This window comes from Cyprinodon tularosa, unplaced genomic scaffold (assembly GCF_016077235.1).
Source record: "Cyprinodon tularosa strain WSP-4 unplaced genomic scaffold, ASM1607723v1 ctg19, whole genome shotgun sequence".
Classification (NCBI taxonomy): Eukaryota; Metazoa; Chordata; class Actinopteri; order Cyprinodontiformes; family Cyprinodontidae; genus Cyprinodon; species Cyprinodon tularosa.
The window spans coordinates 1,453,566-1,466,757 of record NW_024038678.1 but is presented as its reverse complement, the minus strand read 5'-3'; the positions used below and the strand labels follow the sequence as shown (position 1 = coordinate 1,466,757).

The following is a 13,192-nucleotide window of genomic DNA, read 5'->3' as shown; positions in this document are numbered from 1 at the left end:
TTCTAGGCTAAGTTTACAGGCTCTGACTAGTTGTCATGATTGCGGCTTGTGTGGAAGCAGCCTTCCGGAGGTCGGGCGAAGAAAGCCTAAACAGCTAATCCAGAGGAAGGCTGAATATGGACATTTTTGGTACATGCTGTCCGTCTATTCTGAGAGAAGTTTTCCTTCACAAACGGGAAAAACATGCTCTGGAAGGCTTATTGTGGGTATAATTTTTGGTTTTAAACGTAGTAATAATATTCATCCTTTAAACAAAGAATATTTTTATTCCTTTTGAAAAGAATTGTGGAGAAAAACATTGACTAAAGGTAGCAAAGACAATTTGAATACATGATTTCACTACAATTCGTCGACTGTAAAAACTACTCCTAGAAGTACATTTTCTTCCAAAAAGTTACTTGAGTAAATGGAACTAATAAAACTCTGCAAATACCACTAACTCATTAAGATGTATTTTGTGTGGAATCATCTGCATGTTATCCATAGTCTTTCTTTACTTGCATTTGCTAATTTTTATTCAACAGAAGAAAAAGAAACAGTATTTAAATGGCTGGTTTTATTAGGGTATGATATGAAGTGCTAGTGTTTTATTTACTGGCCCGGCCTGAGTTGGCAGCCTGTTTTGCAGCTTGAAGCACAAGAACAAGTTGTCTTCATAACATAAAAAAAACTTCTAAGTTTCATTGTTATGTTTTCAGAGTTTATGCACACCCTAATGATTGATTGTGACAAACAAAATACTTTATTTATATGATGTGAGATTTTGTTTTCTGTGAATACATATGTTCCCACTTGATCTATGATCTAAAATTCAATTTTACTGTCATTTAAAATTAGCCTTTCAAATGGAAATACCGTAACTATATTTTCTATATCTATGTTTTTTTTCTATGACTTAAAACAGGTTAAACTCCGAATAAGATGTCACCAAACACCAAATTATTGGAATTCAGTTTTTTATGCTTAAGAAGGGAAATTAAGCCTTTTCCTTAATATTTGAACCGAGAAATACAGTGTAGATCATTTTATATTGAGAAAGTCTACATAAAATGATTAGAATGAGCCATTTATCCCAACTATTATTTCTGTAATGAATAATATAAAGCCAATTTAATTTTCCAACAAATAATAATCTGAATCAGTTCAGCTTCCTAGTTGGGTCACTATAGCTGTAAGAGATGTTGGTTTAAAGTATATCCCCCCAAAAAATTGAACTAGATTACAATAAGACAAAGAAATACTAAATAGAACCTCAAGAAAGCATGGTGTGCTTTTGTGCAACAATTAAGCAGTTAATTACTGCAGATGATACAAATAATGAAACAAATATTACTTTGAATAAATAGGAGAGACTTTTCATAGAGGTTTTGTTGAATGCTTAACATGGTGAACTGATTCCACATGGTGGCAGCATTTCAATATTATCTTTAAGACTGGTCATTATACATAATACAGACACCGTTTTTTTTCAATGTAGGGCTAAATATATATATATATATATAGATATATATATATATATATATATATATATATATATATATATATATATATATATATATATATATATATATATATATATATATATATATTCAAATTTGGAAACAATTATCCATTCAAAAGAAAAAGAATATAACTATATTATTTGTTGGGCCACACAGTAGCTAACTGTTTTTATAAGAAAGTGGGGACTAGAAGTTGCCTCACTTTTGCCACAGTTCTCTTAACTTAAAGCTTTGTTGTGTTTATCTTTACTTTTTGTAACCTTGTGTATTTATACAGACATGTTGTTCTGAATTCTTTATTAGTATCAATTGACAAGTTTAGATGAACTTCTATTTTCATGCAGTCATTTTCCTGACTTCTTAAAGCATAACACAGACCCTCTGTACTGGAGAAAAAAGGTGTCGTTTTTCTTTTTTTTTCTCTTTTTTTTTTTTTTTTTTTGTCCAGCGAACCTGACCTTTTAGACATGTCACACTATTTCCAACAGTGCAGGAATCCACAGATTATGAATTTCTGATCAAATTGAAAAAATAAAATGTAGGTCAAATTACAAGCTTAACTTTTGATACCTTAAATTTCATGGGGAAATCTTTAAATGGGGTATTTTATTAATCCCTTTCTACTTTAATCAGAAAATAATACATGTATATGTATAACTAAATAATACATTTATAATACATTCCCATATAATACCAAATGTTTTCAGAGGTCATGTATTTATCAAATAGCTACCCTGCCCACCTACCTGCACTCAGTAATGCAATTTCTTTGTGCTCTTAAGAGCTGCAGGACTCAAAGGTTCAGGTGTGGAAATCTGTCGAGATACCAGCTCCTTGGGCAAATTTTACAATTATGGAAGAGAGGCCAGAAGAAAGCAATTACTGGAAAAATAAATCTTATGAAGTGTTTTTTTTTTTTTTTAGTTAGCAGGGACCCACATAAAAAAGAGAGCAGTATCTGTAGCAAAAGCTAATATTGAATATTTATAACTAAATACACATTCCATGGGGAGACCATGGTGATGGCATCATCATGCCGAAGTGAGGATTTTCTTCAACAGGAACATGGAAGATGGAACGAGGTAACAGCATGATGGATGGAGATAAATAAAGTGCACTATTAAAAGAAATAATGCAAACGTTTTACATTTAATAAAGGAGAATAGGGTGTAATGAAAGTTCAGCTTTCAGTAATCTTTAAGATATAACCAGAGTTAAAATGAAGTGAAGGTTTAAAATGTGTATGGCTTTCTAAAAGTTTAGACATACCATGAAAGACTTACAGCTGTCATTGCTGTGAAATATAATGTAGTTCTATATTGTGTCAACTCAGAGGGCTAAAATGTTTATCTTACTTTAAGAATTTTTAATTGTAAAAACGCTTTATAGCCAAATATGTTTTTCCTTCGTATTATTATATACCAAATAGGTGTTACTTTGTCTATGAATGTGTTGTTTTAGTTCAACAAAAAGTAAAACAAGGTAAAGAAGTATGAGCACATTTGCAAGGCATCTGAAGAAATTCAGCTAAAAGAGTAAAGGTCATACTTAACCTCTATACTTGCAGTCTTTACTCATTAAATATTAGCTATCTTACATCGTAAGGCTATTGAGACACCACTTCTTTAAAAGAGCTTAAGCAGTTTTTTTCTTTTCATACTTTATTCAGAAATCTTATTTTTTGTTGTCTTTTTGTATAAAAAAAAGAATAACAAAACAGCAAAAAAAAAAAAAAAAACACTATTCCCTATTTCTTCATCCTTCTAAAATATTTTCCCCTCTGTGGTCCCTTCTCCTTCCTGATATCTCATGTTATCTTCTCCGCTTAATCTGGGACATAGTCACAGAGCCCTAAATAACTGTAAGTTAGCAACCGTCTTCCAGGGCCTGGCTGTAATTTGAAACTGTTGGTGTGCAAACTGCTTCTGATGTCTTTGTGCATTTTTCTATTAGAACCACATGTTTTATAGCTCCAGCAAGGCCTTGCTAAGAGTGATGGAATATCGGATAATCTGCCCTGAGCGTTCCTGTCACAGTGAGGCGGGCAAAGAATAAAGCCAGTATTCCTCCTAAAACCATGTCCATTCCTGGGAAGACTTTAGTCCAACAGTGAAACTCTTTTTTTTTTTCATCCCCAGCATAGTTTGTGCTCTCAGTCCTCAAACAGACTGACATGTTTGCCAATCTGACACAAATATGCTGGTATTTAGTAATTTGCTCCACATGGGATGGTACAATACAAACCATTGTTTACTTGAGAATAAAGTGAAAAGTTTGGGGTAAACTCCAAAAAGGAGATATTGTAAGGCAACAAATGTCACATGAGATGGACTATTTTTTTCCTCTAAAAGCCCAGAAAGCAAAGAAGTGAATGGTCTGGTGGCAGGAAAAGTATGTACCAAAGTAAACTTTCTCCATCAAACTCTAGGTTAGATTGCTACAGTAATCCATTATGTGAAAAACAAATGACAAATAGCTGCTTCAGTCCCTGAGCAACCATAGGCAAGGACTTGTTAGAATATCGATGGTCTTTTGCTTTTGTTATGGTCTAATAGACTAAGACACCATATGCATTGGTTTAATCTCTTTGCAGGTTTCCTGCGCAGTAGAAATCCCTGTGTTTTTGATAAACACATGTAAGGCTTTTCTGCCTCACAAACACATTTTATTTAAACAAAAGCAACGCTGTTCTTTTCCCACCCAGAGCAATCTTGAAGCAGAACTTGATCCAGCCGATTCCTTTTTCCCCCCGTCTGAAGCCAAAACTGGTATCCTGGCCGACAGCGTATATATAAATGGAAACTTTATTACTGATCAGCATTGATTAATATCATCATTACAGTTTCCACATGTTTAAATAATGTGCTACTCTTTGGTTTTAGTAATAAAAAAGCTTAAGTCGGTAACAAAACAGTCATCAGTTTTTTTTTTATAAACTTCCATCACTTTTCCACAGGTAGTCTGGGAAAGCTGCCCAACATTAAAAGCAACTGCATATAAGTCAAATGCAGATGGTGTGTATTTCTGGTACTATGTATGTTTTGGCTATGTTTGTATGTTTTGGTTATATTTTAGGGGGATCATTGGTGGTCATGTGGGCCAGGAGATAATGCTGCCCGGCTCTTTGGCTTTCATACGCAGCGCCACCAAACCAGTTGGTTTGTAGTCACCTTCTGGCCCCTCAATAGAAGGTGGCGCAAGGCTTCCGGGGAAGCTGTGGAGGGAGTAAAGGCTGTTGATGCTGTGATGATGCGGTGTGTGGTGGTGGTGTGGGTGGCTTGGGGAGGTGGGCATGCTCATGAAGCCCTGCAGATTGCTGTGGGGGTGAGAATATGGACCCATGCAAGATGATGAGATGGATTCAGCTCCTAGGACACAGGCTGCACCTGACGTGCCTCCACCTGAAGCAGCTGCCGGCCACAGGTTGCCCTGCATCTAGGTGAGAACAGATTTAGGTCAGGAAACTTGATGGGGATTAATATTCATATTTGAACAGCTTGTCAGACTTGCAATAACCCACCTGGTATGCTTCGTGACGAGGAAGAAGAGAAATATCATAAGAAGCTGCAAAGTGGTTTCGGACTTCCTGGATCTTCCCATAGCGTTCCCGTTTCCTCCATTTGGCTCTACGGTTCTGGAACCACACCTGTGAAAAAAACAAAACAAAAAAAGAAACAAAAATGTCTTGAAAAAAACATTTACACTTATTGAACATGCTGTCAGGTTAGAAGCATCAACTTAAATTTATTTTATTAGATATTTTATGAAATAGACCAGCACTGCATGTAGCAATTTTTATTTTGGGCCCCTAGTAAACACTTTGTTAGGCCAGCTGTTGCTTTATCTACGCCCCTGTTTATTGGCATATGTGTCAGCCAGTGTTGTAGATCAGATTCAGATAAGCTTCCTTATAGTTATTGGAAAACCATTCAGCTTCATTCAGAGCAATAAGGATATCTGTTAGCACCAGGGGAGGATCTAGGATTCTCGGAGATCAGGGGCTTAGCCCCGAGGGTGAAGATGAGAGAGTAGACTTTCTTCTAAATCCCGTTCTAATGTAAAATATGACAGATTATTGGATTAAAGAAATTTCTACTATACTACATGCTATCAAACATAACAATTCCCCCTAGATTACATGGGAAGAAATGAATTCACCTGCAAGTCTTTAACTGTGTTTATCCCTCTCTTCATCAACAGCAAACTCTGTGGATTTGGTCAAATTTGATCATTATTTGCCAAAGTTATCAGAGGGAAATCATATATTTTAGCCGCCTGATAGAATCCGTTTCCCCATAACATGGGGGGAAAAAAAAAAAAAAAATCCAGTGAAACTGTCATTATTTTTCATATATCATGTTTAAAACATTTATTATTTTATATTTTTAAATCCAAAATAGTTGTTGGATAATCTTTATTTAATGTATTTTAATTCTCAATTACAAATGTCTGCAATAGCATTGCTCCAGACATTTGGAATTAAGAAACATCTTCAAACTTGGAAAACAATGTCCAGTGGTTTTGGTTTGAACTTTTTTTTTTTGGAATATTTATGAATTGTTAGATAAACATTTAAACAGAAAATATATTTCATAAAGATAATCAAAGGGGGAACGGATTCTCTCAGGGGGCTAAAATATACGATTCCCCCCTCATAACTTTGGCAAATAATTATCAAATGTCACTAAATCCAGAGGATTTGTTGTTGATGAAGAGGAATAAACACAGTTAAAAATGTGCAGGTAAATTAATTTCTTCCCATGTTATGGAGGAGGAACAGATTATTTCAGGCAGCTGAAACATCAAGTCTCTCCTCCTCCCATATCTTTGGGAAGTAAAAAGCATCTGTTTCCAGATTCTCAAAAATTGTTTGTGTAATATCATGTAGTATACTAGGAATGTCCTTAATCCAGTAATATTTTACATTAGAACGGGATAAATCAGAAAGTCTACACTCTCATCTTTTCAGGAATATTTGTGTCCTGCTATCAGCCAGTTTCCATCCTCTGATATCAGCAATGAAAAATGATTAATACTCACTACTGTTGGAAAACTGTTTGGTGACTAACTTTTATTTCTGTCAGGTTTAAGTGACAGAAGTTGGAAAAAAGACGATTTTCTTGGCGTTTAAAATAACACAAAATAGCTTTAAAGCACCTCGTCTATTTATTTATTTTACAATTTTGTAAACAACAGCTGCTGATTAAACTGGATGTTGCAACCGTGACATGATTATAGCTGATTTTAGCGAGAAATCGATCAGACGCGTCGTGAAAATGGTCCCATCCGCCATGTTCGCCTCTCTGGCTTCAATGCGATTCCCGAGGGGAACAGAATTTCACACACCACCGGGACAAACAACGTCTGGAAGTCAGTCAGAACTTCACTTCCCTGGAACATCAGTCTGTTTAGCAGCAGCCATTGGTGAGAACTTCTTCTTCTGCACGGGAATGCTTCGGGCTGCTTTCCTGCCTTTGCTGCCACCATCTGGTGAAATCCAATACTGCACATTTTACTCAGATCAGCTCAGAAGCGAGATCCGGGGCTCTAGGGGAAACATCCGGGGCTGCAGCCCAAGTAGCCGCCCCCTAGATCCGCCACTGGTTAGCACTAATTTTTTATGTCTTGTCCAAGATCTACATTAGATTAACCTTTGGGTCATGAAGGTGTTTTGGTAAAACCTAGTTGTAGCCCGGTTGTATTGAGTATCTGTTCACTGGATGATGAACCTCTGCTCCAGTTCTTTCCGTCCTTCAGAAGTTTTTTTCCCAATATTACCCTGTATATCTCCATCTTGTTATCAACTAAGATCCTCTTCCGAATTCCTTCCTTTCAATAGCATAATGCGACCACCCTCATATTACGACATGGAGATGGTTTGCTGAGGGTGATGTACATTATTAGTTTACCAGAACAATTAATTTTAATTTTGCATTTAACTATCTCTTCCAATTTTACCTGTCTTTACTGTAGAAAAAAATCCAACAGCATGATGATGCCACCACCATGTCTCATGAAGTGGTTTTCTGCCATATGTTGCTCTTTGCATACAGCTCAAACTGTGTTTTTTTTTTTTTTTTTTTTTTTTAAACATTATATTTATGGAGCACAAATAATAGTTGTCCTGTTTTCCACCTGAACAGCACATTCCTACAGTTCCTCCATAGTTCCCACATATCCTTTGATAACATTCTCCTTATCCGATTAGTTTAGGTGTATGGATATGCTGTTGTTTTAAATTGTTAGAATAATTATCATTGATTATGTGTGAGTTTATTACATCTTGGTATTGGCTGCCTGTTGCGTATCAGAACTCATGTTTTCCACAATAGTTTATCTGGTTAGGACTGTTCCTCTGTCTGGATATACAGTTATGATCTTCATTCTGTACGTGGCAAAGATTTGGCAATGGAATGAGTGCAGTGTCCTTCAGCTAAGAACAAAGTGGAATATTTTGATAAGTCTGGGGCCATGATGTCTACTCATCTGCTAACATGTATGATGTAAAATGCGATGATGTGGCAGACTGGAGATGCATAAAATGCCTTTTTAACTGTTAATTGGGGCCACTTCCTGAGAGGTGAGCCCAGAGGTGAGCAGCAGTAAGATTACAATTTACGGTATATCAAAATCTGTTGTCATGTCTCCTGGTTATTTAATACATATAAGTTATTAAGTGTTATTTAAAGAGTTTGTCCCAAGTGATCTCTTTTCAGAAAAAAGAACCAGAGAGATAGAGCTTCAAGGTGCAGACAATTTACAACTGAGACATCTAGAAACGCCATTTGGTTACAGCGATGCTATCAAAAGTACAATATTAAATGCGGCCAAATGTATATTCCTGCTCCTTTCTTCATTCAGAAATAATTTACAAACAAAATGAAAAGACATGCATTTAAATTTGGATTCCGTTTAACGTTTAAAATGTGATGCACACACCTGAACCCGTGCTTCAGTGAGCTCCGTCCTCAGAGCCAGCTGCTCTCGGGCATACACATCAGGATAGTGTGTCTTTTGAAACACCTTTTCCAGCTCCTCCAGCTGAAAAGTACTGAAGGTGGTGCGATTGCGCCGCTTCTTGCTTTTTCCTGATAAGTCTATGGAGTCAGCGATGGAGTCGCCCTGCACGCTGACACTCTGCTCCTTCAGTTTGCTGCAGCAGTCTGGACCGATCCCAGGATAGATCATTGCTTTTAGAGCTCCTTTCTCTCTGGCTGAGGAACACACAGAGGAGAGGCAGAGTCATTAAAGTTGACTTTCAGTGTATAACTGGATTTTCTGTTGGATACCAAAAACGACTTTCATTAAATTTAATGAGTTTCCTTCAGGATTATAACTAAAGTGGGACTGAATGTTAGCGTTTAAATGTTTCATTCAGCCCTTACTGAACATTTTGTTCTGATGAACGTTTTAAAGCCAACATGTCTTGTTAAATGTTAAAGCCAACAAGTGTAAAGATTATTTCAACGATCATGATTAAATTTATTATTGCTGAGTTGGAAAACATTAATTAATGATTTCAAACCTTTAGACCTAGAGTCAATAAATCTTAATAAAATGTTCTTTTACTTTTAAAACTTAATTAAAAGATTTTAAAAACTTAAAATCAAACCAAAAAATCATTTAAAACAGATTGAAGATTACATCAAGCCAATGTTTGCATGTTTCTCACTTTGACACAAACTAGACAAAGTTATTTGTGATTAAATTTGACCAGAGCAAACAGACCATCTTTAGCCAGTTAATACCCCACAGGCTTGAATTAAATTAAAGAGAAATATCAGACTTGAAGAAGAAAAAAATAATAAAGTGTTTATTTTTCCACAATAAACTATGTGTAAGAAATGTGAAAGCTTAATTTTGCTTCCTGTTGTCAGAGCAAGAAAAGGGCAGCTTCCCTCCCACAGTGTTTGGATGTTGTTGTCTGTTTTTATAATGTTTTAACCTCTCGATCCAGCACTCAACTCTATCCATCTGCCCCCATCCACTCACTGGGGGCAAGCTAACTCTCTACATTACTGTTCTTCTGGCCTGACAGAAAATACTCCCGGCTGCAACATTCATTTCCTTATGTCCATTACATCCAACCTTATGCCACAAACTGAAAACGTTCTCAGGAACAAACAAAGGCCGCAGGGTATTGAGCAGCTTTTAGCCTGTCAACCACTCACATCCGATTGGTCTGCATGGGTCAAACTGAAGATCTATATCTCAGGATATATGCAACGGAGAGGGAATATCTCCAAAAGCGTACCTGTCTAAAGGATTTAATGTGATCCATCAAAACTGTGAATTTCTCCATTTTCCACTGTGGAACTAGTCTGATTTTTTTTGTCTTGGTTTTACAATTTTAAGATTATCTGAGGAGCTATAGTAAATAAAATCTAACTTTTTAGGGATGTTAAGATAAGGAGTTTTTGAAAACTGGAAACTAATTCAGTTATATTTTTGAAATTTTGATGCAAATGTACAATTCTGAGAACATTTTGCATAAAATCTGATACAGTGTCAAATGTGCAAATATTAATATTCCAACTTGTTTTGATTGTCTATCAATGAAATCTAAAATAATTTAACATTTTTCTAATCCAAAAAAAAAAATGATGCAACAATTACTCTTACAACAATATTACTTATTATTCTAATTAAATGAAAACAAATCACCAAAATAATGGAGAAATTAGCTTTTTTCGTCATATTAATTTGGACAACGGCTAAATAAGGAAAGGAAAACATAAAAAAAAAAAATTAAACCAAAACGGCAGTTAAAAACAAATAATATAAATTATTGTAATTTCTACTTGTTCTTTTTTCTTAATAACAATTTAGCTAATAATTTTGAAAATAGTAACGAAAACAGAAATTTATTTTAATTTCTTCAGTGTCTGAGAGTTCTTAAATAAAAATAAAACACACAACCTTCTCAGCAAACTAATAGGAAATCACCACACAACATGCAAATAAATGGTTATATTAAAAAAAAACAGCTTTAACATGAAAAAAAAAGTTTTGGTTAAACATCTATACTTAAAGATAGGGCTGTTTGGGGAAAAATAATAAAAGTCAAATGCTCCAAAGTTTATTCTTTATTGAAAGAAGCAATGACTTGGAGGCGGGAGACAAATGTCCAATGAAGCGAATCCAAACAGGAGCATTTGAACAACCTTCTTCTTTTTTTTTTTTATTAATCAAAGAGTTAAATAAATATTTTTGGAAGCCGCGCAAAAATGAAGCCACCCACCCAAACAGAATCTAACAGTAAATTTCACAGTGCATGTCAAAACTGAAATCTGCACAAACTGTTTGTTGTTTTAAGCTTGAGCCTAAATAAAACCTCAGTATATCATATAATCCAGATTTTATCTCCTTTTATTTAATCCGTTGCTGTGCAGAATAAGAAGGAATTACCCTCACCAATAAGCAAAGCATATTTCCTAAACTTTGGTGTAAAATAGCCATTTGCGCCAATATCTCAATTTTATGCTCTTGAGCGCAGAACTGTGGTTTATTTGGATTTCTAAAAACAAAGGGTTGTTCTGGAAATCATAAATTAGAAATATTTAAATTCAAAACATAAATCAGATTTTAATCAAAATGATCGGCTACTTTAAAGCTATTTATATCCCGAAACGTAGATTTATTTAAGAAATTTTGTGGTCTAATTTTAATTTGATCCAATATTTGTCAATTTTATCCACTTTCCAAACTTCCAAAGCAGCATCATGATGTCCAAAAGCGTCCCGAGAAAACTCGCTTAAAGCTTGCAGCCTTGCATTGGTTAATATAGGCCTAATCCGGTGCCACGTTTCATATTCTTACATTTTATATACACGTTTAATTTGTCCTTGCATCTGTTTCTTACTCACCTTCCGAACTGCTTTCATAAAACACCGCTTTGTCGCTTATTGCCGCTTTGTGATCCGGGTTCAAACCGTCCAGGAACTTAAGTTTCGGCGCAGAGCCGGGCGCAGAGCCGTGCGTAAAATCCACACCCGCGACATCACCAAACCTGCCCATGGCTGCATACAGTTCCCCGCACAAGCCGTGGCGGTGAGTTAGAGACGCAGCAGGAGGCGGGGGAAGGATATGAGAGGGTTTCTGCAGCCCATTGCAGGGGAGAAAAGAGCCGGGTCCCCCGCCACCACCACCACCTTGCTCCAGGCCCGGAGAGTTTGTCGGTGTCCTTCCAGCGCTCTGCGCGGAGAAAGGCAAGCAGCTCTCCGTCTCCATGGTTCTGATCCAGCAGACAGTTAAGACAACAGCGACTAGGCGCTGTCAGCATGGGCAGTGTGAATGATTTTCACTTTTTTTCTCTGTGTTCATGTCAAGTGGGTGGGATTTAACAGATCAGAAACAAAGACCCGTGAAACGGGGACTGATGGGTTGGTGCGTGAGAGAAGTTAGTGTGAGTAGGTGTGTATACCTGCTGCAGAACACAGGTGTAACTTTATAAAGGACAGGTGTGGACATGTCCCCACCAACTTTGGCCTGGTGTGGACATGTCCCCGCCAATAATCTCCGCTTTTTCCCGCTTATTTTCTTTAGGTTGGATGCAGCTATCTGTGTTCAGATCGTTTTGAGTCCGTGTTTATTTTCCCTCTCTGGTGCTGATCCTGCGTCCTGCCTCTCGCTGTAACATCATCGGATCTGTCGCTTGAAGACATCTGATCTGCGGTCGCGTTTCACTGCGGAAAGAGTAGCTACGTGGTTGGAGGAGAGACGCACAGCAGAACTCAGTGAATATTAACCAGCTGCTACTTCAATAGATGTTACAGTAAAAGTTAGGTTGGTTAAAAAAAAAAAAAAAAAATAGAGGTCATACCACCGAAAAATCTGTTTGTTAGACATACGAAGCTTTTTTTTTTTTTTTTTTTAGCTAAAAATGGCAACAGATTGTAAGTTTATTTAAACAAGTTACTATTATAATGCAAGAAGCTTGAGAAAACATAGTTTGTTCTCCTTTACTAGTTAAAAAACTTGACTTTTCAGAGCATCATGACTCCCAGTTACAGGTTAAAATGTAATAATATGTAATAATATGTAATAACATGTTTTCTTATTGTGCAGACAGAATCAGACTGCAGAGCTTCTACATATCTTGATGTGTTGTATCTGGCATCATTATATTAGTAAAGAGGTTCATACATCTTTTTAAACAGAGATAAGCAGGGAGAGCTGCAGATTTAAAGGTGAAACATTTACTGGGATATGCAACATGCAATAAAATATATCCCCAAGTTTACCAGAAAGTTTACAGGAAACAGAACTCTATACTATATTTAAAACGCAGCATATCCTTATTTTTCTAGATGGATGGAAAATTCTAGGGATGCATGATTTATCGATTTTGGCATTGGAATCGGCTGTTATTTATTATTTTTCAATATAAAGTAATGTTTTTTGGTCCTATATGTGTAGTGCACTAAAAGGAATCTCTGTAACATCTATACATATAAGTATCAGTGTGTTATGGTTCTCCTGTGCTCTCAACAACAGGAAAGCATTCAATAAATAGATGTTTGAGCTAATTTTTGGAAAATACAAAAACCTAATATAAGGGTAGGTCCCGAGTGTCCCCACCAACGTTCATCACAAACTTACACCCTTGCAGCAGAGTGATTTATGTATTTACAAGTAAGGCGAGGACCTTTTGGTTAGGTTTGGAACTAAAGTGTGAATTCTAGGCGTAT

The 13,192-nt window shown here is 36.2% G+C and overlaps 1 protein-coding gene across 1 annotated transcript; it reads right to left on the bottom strand.

Moving 5' to 3' along the window:
* Positions 1–4,573: 4,573 nt before the first annotated feature.
* On the bottom strand, positions 4,574–11,901 carry alx3 (ALX homeobox 3). Its single transcript, XM_038282981.1, has 4 exons — positions 11,369–11,901; positions 8,442–8,716; positions 5,023–5,148; positions 4,574–4,937 (listed from the first exon to the last, which is right to left on the bottom strand). Exons 1-4 carry the CDS (start codon positions 11,730–11,732, stop codon positions 4,593–4,595), a joined length of 1,110 nt encoding a protein of 369 aa, XP_038138909.1. The 5' UTR covers positions 11,733–11,901; the 3' UTR covers positions 4,574–4,592.
* Between the last annotated feature and the right edge of the window lie 1,291 nt (positions 11,902–13,192).